The 21621-nt window shown below is 37.3% G+C and overlaps 1 protein-coding gene and 1 long non-coding RNA gene across 2 annotated transcripts in view; both read right to left on the bottom strand.

The window, feature by feature from the left end:
* Nucleotides 1-21621, bottom strand: part of LOC127864234 (uncharacterized) — a 210584-nt gene that overhangs the window by 15870 nt on the left and 173093 nt on the right. Inside the window, exons 3-10 of the mRNA XM_052403926.1 lie at nt 16339-16564; nt 15152-15501; nt 14429-14494; nt 11651-11810; nt 8828-10760; nt 6719-7015; nt 5194-5372; nt 4319-4392 (exon numbers count right to left, since the gene is read on the bottom strand). Of these exons, the coding sequence (XP_052259886.1) occupies nt 15161-15501; nt 16339-16564 (567 nt within the window). The 3' untranslated portion in view covers nt 4319-4392; nt 5194-5372; nt 6719-7015; ... (2 more) ...; nt 14429-14494; nt 15152-15160. The remainder of the gene's footprint in view (nt 1-4318; nt 4393-5193; nt 5373-6718; nt 7016-8827; nt 10761-11650; nt 11811-14428; nt 14495-15151; nt 15502-16338; nt 16565-21621) is intronic.
* Nucleotides 18507-21621, bottom strand: part of LOC127864273 (uncharacterized) — a 122821-nt gene continuing 119706 nt past the window's right edge. The window contains exon 3 of the long non-coding RNA XR_008041668.1: nt 18507-18589. This is a non-coding gene — a long non-coding RNA (uncharacterized LOC127864273). The remainder of the gene's footprint in view (nt 18590-21621) is intronic.

Raw genomic sequence — 21621 nt, 5'->3', positions numbered from 1 at the left:
ATATTTATATGACTACATGTTAATGTCATATAGTTCATCTTTATTATGTCTCCTTTATGGATGGATGTTATAAACTGCACTGAATATTGACTGGTAAACCAGTACATTCTACTGAAGTCAAAGTTACCATGGAAACAGTTTCATTGCACTGTTCATTTGATACAACAAAACACAGTTGGTACACTAATGGCTCATCTAAAGATCAAACAACAGGCTCTCCAGTGCATTAGTATATGTACATGTATAATGACATAGACACAATAGCTGTATTAAATTAGATGCATTCCACTTCCTTTATGTACAGGGAATTTATGAACGAAGTCCCACATATTTATTTGCATAGTTTTATAAGTAGTCTTAAACACATTTTGACTTTGGTACGATTGTTGGACGATTGTTGGATAGGGGGGGGGGGGGGGTAGGGAGGGTGAGAGGGGTATAATGTGGGGTGGGGTAATTTATAAGATGTTTAAAAAAAAAACATTTTTTTTTGGGGGGGGGGGGGGGGGGGGGGGGTAATTTATTAGATGCTTAAAAAAAGAAATTGGAGGGGGGGGGGGAAGGGGGATGGAGGGGGGGGGGTGGTCGTAAGGGGGAGTGAGAGGGGGGTATAATGTGGGGTATGATAATTTATTACATGTTTAAAAAAAAAATTGGGGGGGAGTAGGGTGTGTTGTGTGTGGGGGGGGGTAGGGGGTGGGGGGTGTGAGAGGGGGGTATAATGTGGGGTGTGGTAATTTATAAGATGTTTAAAAAAATGGGGGTGGGGGGGGTAGGGGGTGAAAGGGGGGTAATAATGTGGGGTGTGGTAATTTTTAGATGTTTAAACAAGATGCGTTTGTGAAACACAATGTCCCCCTATATGATGTTTGACCTTGAAGGATGACCTTGACCTTGTGAAGGATGACCTTGACCTTTCACCACTCAAAATGTGCAGCTCCATGAGATACACATGTTTCACAAAGGAAATTCCTGGTCCTTGTGAATAAATCTTCTTTAAGGGAATTAGCTCAAACACAAAATAAAGTTGTAACAATATATTTAATAACAACATGTACAAATAACTTTACAAGGTTCTTTTGCGGAGTGCCGCCAGTTTCTATCCCCAAATGTTTACATTTCAATTCTTATATACATTTTCCTATCTTGACATGTACTAACTAATTTTAATCTGTGAATAACAATCGTATTAGACTTAGAAAGGCATGATCAAACAAATATGGCAAGGATTAAAACAGCAGAATGATTATTACTAAAAATCTTATTAACTGTGAACAAGCATAATAAATATAAATCCTACAAACTGTGAACAAGCATCTATTTAAAGTAAATTGCTGAATGCAAGTGTTAAAACTGGAACTGTATAATCTTGATGTTTGTTTCTTAGGATTTAAATGAATCACAAATCTTAACAAAATTAAGAGAGTAAAAATCGGTCCTTGTGATACATGCATGCCAAATATCAAGTTGCTATCTTCAATATTGCAAAAGTATTCATAAAATAAGCGATTTGGGCCACATATATTTGACCTCTGACCTTGAAGGATGACCTTGACCTTTCACCATTCAAAATGAGCAGCTCCATGAGATGCACATGCATGCCAAATATCAAGTTGCTATCTTCAATATTGCAAAAGTATTCATAAAATGAGCGATTTTGGCCACATGTAATTGACCTCTGACCTTGAAGGATGACCTTGACCTTGACCTTTCACCACTCAAAATGTACAGCTCCATGAGATACACATGCATGACAAATATCAAGTTGCTATCTTCAATATTGCAAAAGTATTCATAAAATGAGCGATTTTGGCCACATTTATTTGACCTCTGACCTTGAAGGATGACCTTGACCTTGACCTTTCACCACTCAAAATGCGCAGCTTCATGAGATACACATGCATGCCAAATATAAAGTTGCTATCTTCAATATAGCAAAAGTTATTGCAAAATGTTAAAGTTGGCGCAAACAGACAGACAGACCAACGGACCAACAGACAGACAGGGCAAAAACAATATGTCCCCCACATAAAAAAAAATTGTGGGGGGGTGGGGGGTGGGGGGGTATAATGTGGGGTGTGGTAATTTATAAGATGTTTAAAAAAAAAATTGGGGGGGGGTTTGGGGGGGGGGGGTTGAGGGGGGGAGGGGTTCGGGGGGGGGGGGGGGGGGGGATGTTTAAAAAAAAAAAAAAACACGCATGCCCCCCATATGGGCTGTCCGTTGTAGTGCCAGCCATTGTGTGAATACGTTTTTTGTCACTGTGACCTTGACCTTTGACCTAGTGACCTGAAAATCAATAGGGGTCATCTGCGAGTCACGATCAATGTACCTATGAAGTGTCATGATCCTAGGCAAAAGCGTTCTTGAGTTATCATCCGAAAAGCATTTTACTATTTCTGGTCACCGTGACCTTGACCTTTGACCTTGTGACCTCAAAATCAATAGGGGTCATCTGCAAGTCATGATCAATCTACCTGTGAAGTTTCATGATCCTAGGCATATGCGTTCTTGAGTTATCATCCGAAAACCATTTTACTATTTCGGGTCACCGTGACCTTGACCTTTGACCTAGTGACCTCAAAATCAATAGAGGTCATCTGCGAGTCATGATCAATCTACCCATGAAGTTTCATGATCCTAGGCGTATGCATTCTTGAGTTATCATCCGGAAACCATTTTACTATTTCGGGTCACCATGACCTTGACCTTTGACCTAGTGACCTCAAAATCAATAGGGGTCATCTGCAAGTCATGATCAATCTACCCATGAAGTTTCATGATCCTAGGCGTATGCGTTCTTGAGTTATCATTCAAAAACCATTTTACTGTTTCGGGTCACCGTGACCTTGACCTTTGACCTAGTGACCTCAAAATCAATAGGGGTCATCTGCGAGTCATGATCAATGTACCTATGAAGTTTCATGATCCTAGGCCCAAGCGTTCTTGAGTTATCGTCTGACAACCACCTGGTGGACGGACCGACAGACCGACCGACCGACAGACCGACATGAGCAAAGCAATATACCCCCTCTTCTTCGAAGGGGGGCATAAATATAGCATCCACACAGGCCATAAACTATTTAAGACAATATAACACGGTTTTGCAATGTGAGAGTACACTTAAAACTGTAGAAACTGTCAGGAAAATTACGCTGATTGCATAAATTCTGATGGCATTTATGCTCAGACAAGTCGCATTTTTTTAGGCAGTTCATACACAAAAATAAATTAAGAACGAGAATGCCGACAAAATACACCCAGTTAGAAGACTGGTTTACATTGATCGTGAGTACATTGGCACATATGTTTACTGGTCATTTTTTCTTCATTAAACAAGTACAGAGAATCTGGCTTGTTACTAAACTTGTAAAAGAAATTCTGCCCGAAAACATTATTGATAACTTTCATGAAGAATCAACTTAAATTGCCTTGAAATAGTGAGCAGATGTAATAGTGGATGCCAACTGCCCAACAGCCAACATGCAGCTGCTGCTGGTTGTTCTATTATACATGAACCTTCAGGAATAACCAGGCTAATCAGGGACAAAACTTTCCACTTTTATAGAATTTTTGTTTTAAAGAAATATGTTCTTAGCGAAATCCAGTTTAGGCGGTAAGTGGTGTCCCTGATTGGAGTCAAACTCTTTACGCATTCAACCTGTTTCCCAGTGCAAGGCTCATATATGATTTTAAAGCTTCTATTACTCTTATAATTACAACACAAAGTGAACATAATCTGTTATATCTAATCAACCTGTTGTTGTTTCTGTTTTAATTTTTGATGAATGGCTTGGTGTAAACATTGAACTCACTTTGCCATAGACAAAAGTAACCCAACAATGCTGAGGTTGGCATAAAAAAGACATAATTTTGTAACTCGTGAATGAAATTAAAAACAAATGATGAATTTGCCTCGTTTTCAATTATAGAACATTTAGATTGCTTTAGAGCAAAATCGTTACATATAAGGTTTTTTGATTTTCAGTTACTTAAAATACATATGGAATTGATTATGCTCTAAATCAATCTAAATGTTCCATAATTGAAAACAATTCAAATGGTAGCTATAGATGTCCAATTTAAAATACGAATTTGAGGGTCAAGCTTGAACCTTATGCATTTTCTTCACATGATTATATACGATACAATAGTTTGTGGCTGAACCCTTAAACTTAAATAAGATAAACTGGTCAATTAATTGAAGAGCAGAAACCTCAGTTTGCATAGGGTTTAACCTTATTTGTTAACACTTGATTCCATCTAAAGTATTAGGCAATGCCGCAGTGACCCCTTTTGCGATGGGAAGAGGACTTACCTATTGAGACGTACTGGTTGTGTTGCAGTTGGGGAACACTGTTCTCTGGGCCTGAACTTGTGAGTATAAGGCCTCTGTGAACAGATAAAAGGACCTTAGCGCATCCTAGAAATGTGTCCCTGTAAACCAAATAATTCAATGCATTCTGAAACGTCATCAATTACATTGGATGTAAATCAAGTTTGTTTGAGTAAAAAAAGAAATACATTATGTATGAAAACTCTTGATACAAATGAGATATACACTAAACACTTCATACAAACATAAAAACATAGACTACTATATACTGTACACTAGAAGCAAACATTTTTCATCCATCTGAAATCAATATTTATTAAGTGCACTTCAACAGCTATACAAATCAGTATGCACCCCCCTTTGCCATTTCAAGGCAATTATGAATATTAACGATAACATAATGATTTTATTAAGTTAGCAGCCATGAAAGAGATTTATTAATATATGAAAAGCACAAACTATTTTAATTGAAATTTGAAGTTGACAAGAGATGTGTTCGTCAGAAACACAATGCTCCTTATTGCGCTGCTTTGAAATAAAATTTCAATATATCATTTGGCAGGTTAAGAAATTATCTCCCTTTTAAAGCTTATTTCTTCCCTTGGATTGTATTTTTTTACTTTTGACCTTAGAGGATGACCTTGACCTTTCACCACTCAAAATGTGCAACTTCATGAGATACACATGCATGTCAAATATCAAGTTGCTAGCTTCAATATTGCAAAAGTTATGGCCAATGTTAAAGTTTTCAGACGGACGGACAGACTGACTGACGGACAGTTCAACTGCTATATGCCACCCTACCAGGGGGAATACAAACTGAACATTATACATAGTAAATGACAGTACCAATGTACCTTATGGATGAGGTAATCTCGGCCCCACAGCAGGAGAGTTTGGAGCCCAAGAATAAGACTAGCTTCACCATGCAGATAGGACATGTTGAGCATTTGCCCCAAGGTCCTGGGCCAGGAAGTGTTGCTGGGCATCTGGGACCCAGCTGACCAGGGATCCTGTTTTTCAGCAGGGTACTGATCTATGATTAATAGGAACTAGCTCTTAAAACAAAAATCGGCAATTTAAATAAATATTGAAAATAAATGAAGATAATAATTTTATAATGTGCTGAAGGCATTAAATAATTGTTTTACTTAAATTTAATAGAATTTAATAATTAAAGTGGATTTTTTTATTGCAAGGAGAAACTGTTGTTCAAGGGCTAAATTTCAGCAGTAAAATATACAAAACTATGCCCTGACCTATGATTAAAACTGATATCAGATTAACTTTTATTTGCTTTTTATTTACCAAGTTTGATAAATTTAAAATCAGAGAATTCACATTTTATGCTAGGAACTTTTCCTCAATCAGGCAGAAAGAGGACTGACGTTAAGTGAACTATATGAGCCTCATTCTCAGATAAATAGGGCTTAATGTATGCGCAGTCTGCACAGGCTAATCTGGGATGACACTTTAATAGGACTTGATGTATGTGCAGTCTGCACTGGCTAATCTGAGATGACACTTTAATAGGACTTAATGTATGTGCAGTCTGCACAGGCTAATCTGGGATGACAATTTAATAGGACTTAATGTATGTGCAGTCTGCACTGGCTAATCTGGGATGACACTTTAATAGGACTTAATGTATGCGCAGTCTGCACAGGCTTATCTGAGATGACACTTTAATAGGACTTAATGTATGTGTAGTCTGCACAGGCTAATCTGGGATGACACTTTAATAGGATTGATGTATGTGCAGTCTGCACAGGCTAATCTGAGATGACACTTTAATAGGACTTAATGTATGTGCAGTCTGCACAGGCTAATCTGGGATGACAATTTAATAGGACTTAATGTATGTGTAGTCTGCACAGGCTTATCTGGGATGACACTTTAATAGGACTTAATGTATGTGTAGTCTGCACAGGCTAATCTGGGATGACACTTTAATAGGATTGATGTATGTGCAGTCTGCACAGGCTAATCTGAGATTACAATTTAATAGGACTTAATGTATGTGCAGTCTGCACAGGCTAATCTGGGATGACACTTTAATAGGACTTGATGTATGTGCAGTCTGCACAGGCTAGTCTGGGATGACAATTTAAGCACATACATGAAGCCCCGTGTCCCAGAACACTGCTCAGATACTACTTATTGTTCTTGTTGCTGCTGCTGCTGCTGGGACTGGGCCATAGACAGAGATGGAGCAAGTCCTGACGCTGAAGTCGCCACCCCAAACCTGAGAATTGCCGACAACAACTTTTGTTAAATGGCGTCAATCGCATACTGCTCTCCAGGCCTAAGGTTCACATTATTCGAGAACAACATATCGAGGTCAGTCACATTAACGGACGTGTCACGCAACGCTTGCTCTACCTGTTGGATCAGATCGTTTCAGTTTGAGCGACTTGTCCGGCCTAATTTGTCGACGCCCATCATTCAATTGTTGCTAAGCGACATGGATGCTGAGACGGAAGTCAAACTCACCAAGGCTCTGCTGTTGGAAGTGTTGATGTAGCCAACATGGGAGGATATATTGATAGGAGGCTTGGTAGTCTGACGCAAGACGTCTTCATGCTGATTTTCTTAAGCAAGTTGTAGTATTTGTGCAAGAAGGGGGTTGTCATCGACTTTCATTTCAATGACGTTTGTCATGTTTGCTAGTAAAGTTCACTGAAAAGGAAATGGAAAGTAAACTAAAACCGGATTGTTTAGTGACACATGAATAAGCCTTGAAACACCTTACCTTACAGACCTGTTTTTTAAATGCCAAACATCGTGCCTATAATTGATATTTAAAATATTGCAATTAATTTTTCACCAATTAGAATTCAGAATAACGTAGTATCAATGTTTTACGCGCACCAACTTGAAATTGGAATTTTTGGGTTTGTAGCGAGGTGTTATATCTATTTTTTGTAAATCAAAAACAGGCATTACTTGAGCAATTTAGAATGTGAGACTGTACACCTTTAATTGTGTGACTAAAGAACTTTAAATTTGAGACTACATAATTTTAAATGAGATTCTCAGCAATTAAAAATGTGTGACAACACAACTTTAAATGTTACAATCTACATATTTAAGTGTGAGTCTGCACACCTTTAAATGTGACAGTTTATGACTTATACCTGAGACTTAACAACTTTCAATGTGAGACAATACAACTGTTTGGCATTTAATAAGAAACAATAGATGTGAGTTCAAAATAGTAATTAAACTTAGTGAAATAAGCAAACTAAAGCTTTGTCACAGATGTGACGAATACCCCCACATGCCGCATTGACACATAATATTTTGCATGTCGTCTTCACAAAAAAACAGCGGACACCATGCTATATTCTTAAAACGCAATAGTGACCTCTTGACCTAGTTTTTCACACAGAAAGGCCCATGTTCTGACTTGGCCTTAAGATCATCTCCATAAAACTTCTGACCAAGTTTGGTGAAGATCGGATGTAAACTACTTATTAGAGAGCGGACACCTTGCTGAATGTTAAAAATGCACAAAGTGACCCGGTGACCTAGTTTTAGGCTTGGAATGGCCCATGTTCAAACTTGTCCTAGAGATCATTTAGAAAAAACTTGTGACCACGTTTGGTGAGGATTGGATGAAAACTACTTGAATTAGAGAGCGGACAACATGCTGAATGTTTAAAATGCACTAAGTGACACCGTGACCAAGTTTTTAACCCGACAAAGCCCATGTTTAAACTTGGCCTATACATCATGTGGTAAAGATCGGATGAAAACTACTTGAATTAGAGAACGGACACTAAATACGGATCGACAGACAAACCGACAGACTAGTTCACTCCTATACTACCTATATACCCCCCTAAACTTCGTTTGTGCGGGTATAATTAAGCCAGTTATTCTGATAAAAAACTTTATAATGTGCTATAACTAGGGGCTAGCTCTATGCAGAGTTTATTGTAACCATTTTTGGATTGGTACAATTCGTACAAAATCATAGTGTTTTGAATAAAATTGGGAAAATGGTTAAAGTTTTTGCTAAACATAATTTAAAAATTGAGAATAAGTGCTATCAAGATAAATTGCACTAAGGTTCAACTTATAGAGCTGCATAAGGAAACAAACTCAATTTGTAACCCATTAAAACATTGTTTGGGGTCAAACCTTGAATTGAAAACTTTAGCCAGTAATTATGGAAAAAATAAACTGTTTAAGATTAGGAATGGGACTCAATTTTGGCCCCAATTTCGACAAAATGAATAACACTGTATGATCTCACCTGAAGCTCAAGAAGCTGAGCTGATATGCTGGCTTTGCTGATATTGCCAAAGGCTGAATTTGAGTTCTGGTTAACTCAATGTTGCAACCTATCAAAACATTCTTTTTCTTGCGGGAAACCATGAATTGAGAACTTAAGCCAGTAATCATGGATATAGACTTTTTGAGATAACAATGGGGCTGAATTTCAGCCCTAATTTCAACAAAAAAATTAACACTGTAAGGTCTCACCTGAAGGTCAAGAAGCGGAGATGACATGCTGGTCTTGCTGATATTGCTAAGAGCCGAGTTTGAGTTCTGCTTTCTTCAGGTTGAGAGTCGAAGGGCGTACTGGACCACACAACAAAACTGCTAATATTTTTCAAAGCCTTCTCTTGCATCAATTCAATGCGAGGCCTTCTGGGCTTGGAGTGCTTAGTCCTCATACCAAACCCAGACATGTTCACTTTAAGCACCTTGTTCACAATAGTGGGCGTAATTTGCGGCTGTGGCACACCCCATGTATATATGGATCTCTTAGTCTTTACAACAAGGTCTTTACTGCCTTTCTGTGTCATCATGGATGTATTGTGCTCTGGGTGTTTACAACCAAGTCTTTACTGTCTTTCTGTGTCAGTATGGATGAATTGTGCTCTGGGTGTTTACATCCAAGTCATTACTGCCTTTCTGTGTCAGCATGGATGTATCGTGCTCTGAGTTCACAGCAAAGTCATTACTGCTTTTCTGTGTCAACAAGGATGTATTGTGCTCTGTGTTCACAACCAAGTCATAATTGCCTTTCTGTGTCAGCATGGATATATTAAGCTCTGTGTTCACAGCCAAGTCATTACTGCCTTTCTGTGTCAGCATGGATGTATTGTGCTCTGTGTTCAGAGCCAAGTCATTACTGCCTTTCTGTGTCAGCAAATGATGTATTGTGCTCTGGGTGTTCACAGCATAGTCATTACTGCTTTTCTGTGTCAGCATGGATATATCTTGCTCTGGGTGTTCACTGCATAGTCATTACTGCCTTTCTGTGTCAGCATGGGTGTATCGTGTTCTGTGTTCACAACCAAGTCATTACTGCCTTTCTGAGTCAACATTGATGTATTGTGCTCTGGGTGTTCACAACCAAGTCATTACTGCCTTTCTGTGTCAGCATGGATGTATTGTGCTCTGGGTGTTCACAGCGTAGTCATTACTGCCTTTCTGTGTCAGCATGGATTTATCTTGCTCTGGGTGTTCACAGCATAATCATTACTGCCTTTCTGTGTCAGCATGGATATATCTTGCTCTGGGTGTTCACAGCATAGTCATTACTTCCTTTCTGTGTCAGCATGGATGTAGCATGCTCTGGGTGTTCACAGCATAGTCATTACTGCCTTTCTGTGTCAGCATGGATGTAGCATGCTCTGGGTGTTCACAGCATAGTCATTACTGCCTTTCTGTGTCAGCATGGATGTAGCATGCTCTGGGTATTCACAACCAAGTCATTACTGCATTTCTTTGTCAGCAAGGATGTAGCGTGCTCTAGGTTTTCACCACTAAGTCATTACTGCCTTTTTGTGTCAGCATGGATGTATCGTGCTCTAGGTATTCACAACCAAGTCATTACTGCCTTTCTTTGTCGGTAATATTGCCAAAAGTCCGTTCCATTATGATATTTTGGCCGCTGAATGGACAATCTGGGGCAGTCCGTAACCCTATTGTCATCCAAACTATCAACAGCAGAAGCATCCCACTAGGAAAGCTTACGCTTTTATTGTTCCTTGATTTTCTCCCGTTCAATTTCTGTTTGTCCCATAAAGATTGGAACAAGTTATTGAACTTTTTGTTCTTCAGGATATTTGTTGTGATGTCCAACAGCAACAACTGACTGTTAGCGTTACCATAACTACTGCTATAACTTTTCGTGTCTGTAAAACTCGTCCCTTTCAGGCCCAAGCGGAACTCTAGCTTAACAAAACTACCCAGGCTTATGTGTGGACAACTCGACGTTTGACCAGAATCATGCTCAGAATTTCCTGCAGAACGGAGTTGTTCAACGATGCTGACTTTTTCAGTCAGGAGGTCAAGGGGAAGGAGTTAGAAGTCAGGGGAGGGGAAGGGTTGTTCTGGACTGGGGCTCCTGCAGGCGGGACTCGTGCGGTTGCTGGGCCAACTCGATATCAATCCTGGTGCTCTGCTGAAAACAACAACAACACAGTGGGTGATAGGAACTTGTAACAATTATATTATAATCTATAACAAACTATGCCTCTTGACTGGCTGTGAAGGTTTTCAACAACATGAATTTCTAATCCGGTATTTTATTGGTTCCTTGTCCTTAATAGCATGAACATAAATACAATTAAGTCATTTTGTATTAAAACAAGAAAAGTGTTGGCTAATGCTATACTTATCTGTACATTTATATCTATTATCTTGACTCCATTTCCAGAAATGTATTTTCATAAACCAATATGCGGATCACTAATGTTAGAAAGTGTCGTCGCAGATTAGCATGTGAAATTCACATAAGCTAATAAGGGAGGGTTCTTTCTGACTAGACTGGATTTTCATAAAGAGGATTATTTGTTCAATGAAAAATACCTTTAAGAGGAAAGTGTTGTCCGTGATTAGCCTGTGTGGACTGCACAGGCTAATCTGTGACAACAATTTAAGCACATGCATTAGGCCCCATTTTTCCACATCACAGCTTATTTATCTATTAGCCAATTTTTTGCTGCAAAACACAAAGAAGGAAAACCATTTGGTTAAAAATTTAATATTTTGAATTGTACTTATTCTATTAATCACATTACTTTTAAAATGTCATTAGATATGTTTTGTTGTTATTATATGTTTCAATAAATGGGAGGCAACAATATTAATATTTAAAAATAATATTAATGTCTCAACAACGTTGCAAAAAAACACACACACATATTATTTTACCTTGCCTTTACTGATCTTTGATGGTTAAAATCTGTTTAAATTCACATTAGAAAAAAGTCTTAAAGTCAATCAACATGTAAGTTGCAAGACATAATACAAATAAATAAAACATTAAACAACTTAAGGGCAACAACTCACTGCTGGTGCAGATCTACAGTTCTCTCCCTTGTTAGTTTCAGCTAAAATGTCCTTCATGTTGCAATACGAGGACATGGGAAGGCTGTCTCACCCTCACATCGCTGGACTTTGATTTGGCTGAGCCTTTCACTACTCCTTGGTCTTCTGAGCTTAGCAGTTGCTGTAACATTGAGAAAGCCGATAGTCTTTTGAACTTGCCAAAAAAGTATCTGTACCACACCAATGAGGAAAATTAGCGTAATATTATCAAACATCGGGAAAATTCTATCTTTTAATTTGAGAATTATATGTCTTTTTAATTGCATGGAACTTCATTGCACAAATCCAATCAAAATATATTCTTTGACATGCGTTTTTGTTGAAATGTTCAGTTTCAGTGCTCATTTTATTAGTCCACTTGCATATAAGGAAGTGCCTATTACGTGTACTTTATAAAGATGGAAAAGTTTTTTTCACACATACACCTTGGAGTAAAAATATGTTTCAGGCCATTTGCCCTTAATTACCATCATATTACAATACTAGTTTGCCTTTACTTTGATAAATCTATATTTTCACAGTTACCAATAACAAAACAATATTTTGTCCAAGTTATTTAAAACATTAACTGTGTTTGATATGATATTTTGTGAACAAAATACGACTCAAAATTTTTAATTTTGTGAAAAAATGAGTAACCAACTCTTTAAAAATGTCAAACTATTTTAAATTGGGAAATTTTGAGCTACTATTAGAATTGCTCAATATGTATGTTAAATTTGCATTTATATGTACACTGATGTCTCAATTACCAGTTTTTAATCATAGTGGTTTTTATACCATATTTGTTCTAATCAGAATTTACAAATACCAACAGACTGGAAGCAGACTGAACTTGAGCCATATTCCGGACAACTGGGCTTAATGAATATGTATAGTACCACATTAGCCTGTGAAGTCCACACAGGCTAACTTGAGATAACACTTTCCACCAAGACATGATTTTTGTTTCGAAATAATTTCTTTAAAGCAAAAATTTCCTCAAAAATGGAAAGCATTATCCCTGATAATTCTGAGTGCGCACTGCACAGGCTAATCTGTGGATGGTACATAACATGCATTAAGCACCCTTTTCCCATAACAAGGCTCACCTGGTATCATCTTGTACAACTCTGTAACAGACTGTGGGGGGATCTACTTTGAGCCTCATTCCCAGAAAACAGGGCTTTATAAATTGTGCACTAAGTGTCTGCCCAGATAAGCCTATACAGCCACACAGGCTTATCAGGGACAACACTTTCCGCTAGACAAATTTCTTTTACTTTACCTTCAATTGGGAATTTTAGGAAGTTGTTTGGGAAAATACATAGTTCCAGCATTTGATATGGGGCCGATTTTGGCCCCTATAATTGACAAAAAAACAATAACACAGTATACACATAAAGAACGTAACACCTCCTTGCAAACAGGCCCTATAGAACCAAGGCATTCAAAGCTTAATTTAATATCTCACAACTTTATACAAACTCAACACTGTAAACATGATACATAAAAGAAAAGACACAATTTTAACTTCTATGAAATCATATCATATTCTTGTCCACTTCATATTTAGCATTTTTAATACAGAGGTAACACTGTAAAACCATTATAATGCGTTTCGGGCTATTTTTTGTTGATTTTAAGGTTTTACCGATCCACAAATTTATCACAAACACACGGGAAATGAACTGACACATCCTCATTTATTTTTCAGACCTGATTAATCCACACATTAACTAATAATTATGTCCATGAAATACTTTTGTAATCACCAAAATTTGATGAGGAGGAATATCAATGATTTTGCAATATACAAACAATTTAAGAGGATATTTTACCATATGTACGATATACAATCAATTTAAGAGGATATTATACCTTATGTAAATTCATTAATTTCTTTACCACCTCATCTTTTTGCATTCTTAATAAACAGGAAATAAACAAGACGGCGCGTTCCTGGTATTTATGGGTCTGTAAAACGGACCCATACGAAATAAGTGCCTTACATGTATTAAAATTACAGTGCTTTCAACAGAAATTTTTTCAGACACCCCGGGGCCATGGGTGGGGGGAGGGCTGCACCCTACATATGTGGGTTTGTTTTTTTCAGAGTGAAATGACGTTATGACGGTGCGTTATGACTCTTCAAGAAAAAACAGAAATAAAGTCATTAATAAAGTGATTTAAAAAAAATTGTTTAACCCTTTTCCGCATAGATACCCATAATCGCGTCTCGATTGATTCCTTAATACATCCGTATGAAACCATACTTTATATCTATTACTGCCAATTTACTACTTTTACTGTTGCTAATCATTACCCGATACTCCCGTATATTCCATTATTAAAAGGACATTCTGATAAATATTTACGATAAAAGTGCTAAAATTTCCAAGAAACACAAACTTTCACCATTTGTTGTCAAATTTTGGAATATGTGTTGCTGTGTAAAGATGTGATAAAAAACGTCCAATTGGGGCGTTTTTTCCACTTAACACGCGTAAATTGCCTGACGTGATGTTCCCGTTTTTATGCATTATAATTATTATATCTCAATCAAATTTCACTTAGATCTATAAAAGTATATAACTATCATAAAATGATTTTATTCATATAATTTGATATATTAGAAAGAATGATATAAAATTAGTTTTTCCCAAATCAATTGACTTTTCACAGGAAAATATTCCAAAACCACAATGGCATTTTTTCCCGAAATGACAAAGAAAAGGTCTGACAAAGGGTCTATGTTACCTTCTGAGTAGTCAGGTCATCCTTGTCCACCACATCCTCAGCATCGTTGTCCTGACTCAGCAGCCACTGTAGCAGCAGAATAGCTTGATGTATTTCTTGTATTTATATTTAGGACTTAAACAAATTCATAAAAAATGTAATTAACACACACACGATTATATAAATGTAATGAAACTCAATAACAAATGTTCAACAGCTTTAAATATGGCAAATTAATAAATCTTACATCAAGTGTTACTTTTCTGTAAACATTGCGTACAAATATCAATACATACTCCTCCAAACAATATATACTCCTCCAAAGATTATTTAAACAATTGCATATTTTATTAAAAAAGTATTCATCCATATACATTTCTTACATGGCATGGTGTTTATAGGTCTAATAATAGCCTCTGTTGCTTTGTACATGTGCATATATGTACAAATATTACATGTTTAGTTGAAATGCTTTGTTTGTTTATGCAAAGTTTACAAGAACTAATGTTAGGACCATAATGACACAAACGTTATGACAACATAACATAATATTCATTAGATCTAATGTTCAAAACAAAAACCCTCACATTGTGTAATCAGATAACAATATGTGCACATAAATTATTTGTATCTTTAACTACACACTTAATGTTGTATTGTAACATCACACAATACTATGTTCGTATGCTAAATAACACATTGTCATTGAAATACTTATCACTAATTACAACAACTAATACATACATGTACACACTATTCCACTCTGAACACCAGGATGTTGCCGCCCCCCTGTCCCACAATGATGGATGATGTGGTGCTGCTGTAGCAGACTGACCATGGCCTCCACACTCCATCCTCCTGAGTAGCCAGCGTAGTCAGCTTACTCTCTCCCTTCCAGCCCACCTGTAGTACAGTGTAGGACCAGTATCCACAGACCAGCACCTGGCCTGCAGGGGTCACATGTAGACCACCTAGTGCTGGGTCTGAGTATGTAGCCAGGAGTGTGCCATCCCTGGCCAGGGTGAGAAGCTTGTACTGGTCCCAGTTAGTGATGTACAGCCTGTCTCCTGTGGGACTCACAGCACACTTCCCTACTGCAAAACAGAGTAACATCAAGATATTGAATTACTGTCAATGTTAAATAATCTTATTAAACATACTGCAGTGATATTGTATTACGCATATGTTGCTATAAAGAGGCCTTTACACATCTAAAATATATGCATAAATTTCAATAATTCAATAGTTAAGCGTGACAATAAACTTCAGTAGCAGAGCTATTTAGTTAACGTTTGACATGTTGAAATGCGACTGTTGAGTAAGATATGAATTGAAGCAAAACAAGTACACAGATGGAAACAATTACACATACTGAAACAATTGAACAGTTCTATCAACAGGTAAACATATTGTACATGTACAATCATTTAACAAACACAAAATTAAGACTAGGTCAGAAAGTGTCTCTTTTCCAGGAACTCAGTTTCTATTTATAGACATGCCATGTAGTGACAGTCAAAGTACTTCATTACTCATGTTTATAAATCAATATTTCTGAATCTTGTTTTGGCTACAATGTACTGTAGCATTCAAAGGGCACATATGAATTATAGAACAATTTTTTTATAATACATCAGCAGGTTTTCTTCTATTACATCTGAATTTTATTTTATTATCATCTCACAAAGTATGTAACTATAATTTATATTATTATTTTTTCAAAATAACAAGATAAAGGCCTAATGGGTCAATATTTGTTGATTAAAAAAATAAATCCCAACTCGGTTCATTTAGTCAATAAAAATTCCCAAATTTGTCATTGTATGAATTTAAAATAACACAATTTGACTAGACTCCTTTGTCCACAATGGCTAGACAAATCCCTGTACATAATACACATGTTATCAGGATGGATTCACCATGATTCTTACCTGTCCTATTAGCTGATCTATCTTGGTAGAGTCTGCAGATCAGTTTGCCATTCAGTGAGTATTTGTACAGTTCTTGACCAGAGGTGACAAAAAGGTCTCCTTGGTGATGGGTAATAAATGTACATTCATGTTGTAACTGAAACTTCCTGCCAGAAACAAGCTTTCCCTGGTTGACAGTGATAAACTGGACCTCATGTATGTTACTAGTATTCACAGCCACTGCAACCTCACTGGGTGTGATCAAACAAATGTCCAATGGCAGAGCATTCACATCCCAGTGACTCACCACCTGGTATTGCTGGTTCAGCAGCTTGACATTCTGATTATTCCAGTCTACAACCAGTACCTGCCCATCGAGAAGAACACATATGCCTTTGATATAACATACACCTTTATCACTTGGTATTCTCACATTATGCTTAGTAATACTCTGGACATTAAACACCTCGCCTGACTTTCCTAGCAGAGTTAATGCCTGCTGTATTATATGCTTACATTTTATGCTGGCTATAAGGCAGAGCTCCTTATTATCTCCAATTTTCTGAACAAATTCATGGAAATGTGACAAGTCATTAAGAAGACTGTTGCATTTAATAATAGAACTTGTAATTGACCCTTTTATGCTTATAACTTCATCTCTCATCTCGTTTAGTTCCTTCACAGTACTATTATCAAATTCATTCAAGATAAAAAGAACACTCCTACACATCTCTTCTTTTAAATATTGCTCATGTCCGCCCGATGTACTCACATAACTATTACCACACTCATCTATATCATCTATATTAAAATTTAAATTGCCACGCATTTGTTCTATCATGACTGCCCCATGTTCCTTACTGTGAAACCATTTATTTTCGACAGCACAAAATTTCGTCATTTTTATAAAAAAAACGATTTCGTCAGCACTTAAATTCGCCTATTTCTGATTTTGAATTTTAAAAAAATGCGTCAGTCAATATCCGATTTGTGTGTAATACATATTCGCGATCAATCGCAGTTGCGAAAAAGCGTGGTACGAATGCGGGAACACACTTGAGAATTACTGCAGGAGGTGGGGCCTGTTTGTCACATGCCAATTAACTACTCTTTTGTTATCAAGGGACAGTAATGGACCCTCTTAATGTATGCCATTCACACGTTCATTGTTATGATTAGCGGACAAGTGGGATCGAATAACCGTTAACGAGTGTTTTTAACAACGAAGCCAATTGCCAATAAGTCTTATTCTATTATTATAATTGCCATACTGATAACAATCGTACCTTTATCGGCACAAATTAGGGAAGGTGCGAACAATATGGGTAATAACTAGTGTTAGGAAATTATTTTGTCACTTTTCAATAAAGTTTCAAGCGTACATTTTTGATAATTTTAAGAACAGTAATTGGTCTCAAATGTCACTTTTTATCCTGATATCAACATTAAAATTATAAACTCTATGTGTGTGTTTGTTCTTAAAAAGTAAACTACCGGTATATAAATCAATAATGTCAATAATTTAAAAATAAATAAATTGATACATATAAAATAGTAATAAGTGTGGTTAAACGCAAACAATCAAACAACAAACAGCAATTAAAATATTCTTTATTAACTTGTGATAAATACGCATGTTGATCACACATCGTCATCTTTTCATTTGGTTTATTGTCTTTCATCGGCATTCGCTGCGTGATGGTTAATATGCAACACCCCTGAAAAACACAATACACCTAATGGGTAATAAAGTTATAAACAATTAGCGCTAATTCATTACCATTCTACATAAACGAAGTCAACGGATTCGATACAGCTGTACTGCACACGCATTTTAAAGAAGTGTAACGTGTCAGTTAAGTACCTTGTGTAATCTACATCCCTTTGTGTCAAAACCGGATTAATCTTGATTACGAAACAGCAGTGAATGTGTGCATGGATTATGTTGGAATTTAATGCCTCATGTCTACGGTAAAGTTTTGAAATATTGTTCAAGTTAGTGTTTGTTTTTGTTCAAACATAGAGCATGATTGTTCGTTAGGATCTTAAATTCGCCGATCGGTCGAGTGACGAAATTTATGAAAATTAATGCCTGACGATTAATAATGGTTTCACAGTATATGTTCTTAGCAATGCCTGAACACTGAGCTCCTGACTGATCTGAAGGCTTTTGATTTCTCCCAGAACAGTTTCCAGCTCCACTGACAGTCCCTGTAGGTCTGTGGACTGCATGTCAGTCAGCTCATTAATTGGAGTCACTTTACTGCACTGGCTGAAATAAACAATCAATACATGTACATACCAAGGAATAGTCAGTGATATTATGTAATGCTTTAAACAAATCTACACATTTAAACAAGGGCTGTTTGTAAAACATGCATGCCCCCCATATGGGCTGTCCATTGTAGTGGCAGCCATTGTGTGAGCACGATTTTTGTCACTGTGACCTTAACCTTTGACCTAGTGACCTGAAAATCAATAGGGGTCATCTGCGAGTCACGATCAATGTACCTATGAAGTGTCATGATCCTAGGCAAAAGCGTTCATGAGTTATCATCCGAAAATCATTTTACTATTTCGGGTCACCGTGACCTTGACCTTTGACGTTGTGACCTCAAAATCAATAGGGGTCATCTGCGAGTCATGATCAATCTACCTATGAAGTTTCATGATACTAGGCAAAAGCGTTCTTGAGTTATCATCCGAAAACCATTTTACTATTTCAGGTCACCGTGACCTTGACCTTTGACCTAGTGACTTCAAAAACAATAGGGGTCATCTGCAAGTCATGATAAATCTACCTATGAAGTTTCATGATCCTAGGCGTATGCGTTCTTGAGTTATCATCCGGAAACCATTTTACTATTTCGGGTCACCGTGACCTTGACCTTTGACCTAGTGACCTCAAAATTGATAGGGGTCATCTGCGAGTCATGATCAATCTACCAATGAAGTTTCATGATCCTAGGCGTATGCGTTCTTGAGTTATCATCCGGAAACCATTTTACTATTTCGGGTCACCGTGACCTTGACCTTTGACCTAGTGACCTCAAAATTGATAGGGGTCATCTGCGAGTCATGATCAATCTACCCATGAAGTTTCATGATCCTAGGCGTATGCATTCTTGAGTTATCATCCGGAAACCATTTTACTATTTCGGGTCACCGTGACCTTGACCTTTGACCTAGTGACCTCAAAATCAATAGGGGTCATCTGCGAGTCATGATCAATCTACCCATGAAGTTTCATGATCCTAAGCGTATGCGTTTTTGAGTTATCATCCGAAAACCATTTTACTATTACGGGTCACCGTGACCTTGACCTTTGACCTAGTGACCTCAAAATCAATAGGGGTCATCTGCGAGTCATGATCAATCTACCTATGAAGTTTCATGATCCTAGGCGTATGTGTTCTTGAGTTATCATACGACAACCACCTGGTGGACGGACCGACCGACCTACCGACCGACCGACATGAGCAAAGCAATATACCCCCTCTTCTTCGAAGGGGGGCATAATAACAAGAACTATGGAAATGGAAACTAAATGAAAGCATGATATTTTGAGGCTTAATATGGAGGAGAGCTTATACTTGCACATGCCTGTCTGTCCTTCCAACAGTGCAACTTTTATGTCACACGTTACTCAACAAGTATTCCAGACACTTTACAAATACAACTAAAAATGGCACGGCAGAGGCCGTCGGGTATCCCAACGCGGCACGTATTGCCATAAAAGAAGTTCAGTATCAATTAGAAGTAAATTGGTGTAGAAATGAAAAAGTTAATGTAAAATAACCTAAACAAGTGCTGTCAGAGGACAGCGCGCTCGACTATTCGAGTGCTTGACAGTATAACGTAAGCCATCATGGGGTAATTGTTCAAATAATTCAATAAGATCAAAGTAATATATTCCGCAATGTATTGAACATTTGTAAAGACATAAAACAAAGTAATAAGATTTTATTTCAAATTTGATAGTAATAGCTTGGGTGGAAAGTTTGGACGGTCCTTCAAAAATAAAGTAAACAAGGCAATTGTCAAGCAATCTAGTCCCCTACTGGCTCCACCATTGTCAGGAATTCCACCATTTTCAGAATGTTATTTCATTTGGTTGCCATAGCAACCACAATTTTTGACTTAGGAACAAAATGAAATGACGTGCATAATGTCCATATTTCCATCTATCCATGTTGCAAGTTTCATCAAAAAATATTAAGAACTTTTAAAGTTTTTGCAGGATTCAGAAAAGCGTGACAGACTCACAGACAGACGCACAGACAGATTCACAGCCAGACACACAGAGCGCAAACCATAAGTCCCCTCCGGTGAAACCAGTAGGGGACAATAAATATTTGTATTTTAGAGGGTGTATAATGTGGGGTGTGGTAATTTATTAGATGATCTTTGGAAAATAAAGAATTTTTTTTTTGGGGGGGGGGGTTGGGGGTGGGGGGGCAGGGATTCTGGGTTGGGGCGTGGGGTATTATTTGGGTGGAATCCATTGTGGTATTCAGGTAAGTGTTGTTTTGTCAAAGTATTAATACAAGTTTATCATAAATAAAGAAGTTATGGCAATTAAACTAAAATTTACTCTTGATCTTGAGAGTCATGGTCATTCAAAGGTCAAGGTCAAATTGAACTTGGCAGGTACAGTACCCTCATGATAGTAAGAAAATATTTGAAGTTTGAAAGCAATAGCTTTGATACTTTATAAGTCAAGTGGATCTAAACACAAAATTTAATAAAATATTCAGTTACTTAGACAAAAAAGGGCCATAATTCTTACAAATGCTTGATACAGTTGTCTGCTTTTGTTTATAGGTTGGGGTCATGTTGGTAAAGAAGTTTACAAAATATAAAAGCAATATGTCAAGGGACAATGAGAATATTTGAGGTGGTAAGCAAACTTTAACATTTGCACGCTTACGCTAACCGGAACGGAAACGACGATGCCGGGGTGAGTAGGAAAGCTCCAATATATATATTTTATATATAATAGTCGAGCTAAAATTAGTGAAAATCTCTGACTCGGCCCCACCCCAACCCCCATTGGCCACTATCTCCTCCTACACTATTAGCACTAGAAGCTTGAAACTTAAACACATGGTAGGTATGAGTACATGTATGATAGTGCACTATTTGAAATTTTCATCTGGCCCCTGGGTCAAAAGTTATGCCGCATGTTGTTAGTAAAATGAATGAAAATCTCTGACCCAGCCCCACCTCAACCCCCATAACTTTTGACCCAGGGATCAAATACAAATTCCAAATAGTGCACTGTCATATGCTCGTAGCTACCAT

The sequence above is a fragment of the Dreissena polymorpha genome, chromosome 1 (assembly GCF_020536995.1).
Source record: "Dreissena polymorpha isolate Duluth1 chromosome 1, UMN_Dpol_1.0, whole genome shotgun sequence".
In the NCBI taxonomy this organism is placed as follows: Eukaryota; Metazoa; Mollusca; class Bivalvia; order Myida; family Dreissenidae; genus Dreissena; species Dreissena polymorpha.
This window is presented reverse-complemented; position numbering and strand designations above follow the sequence as displayed.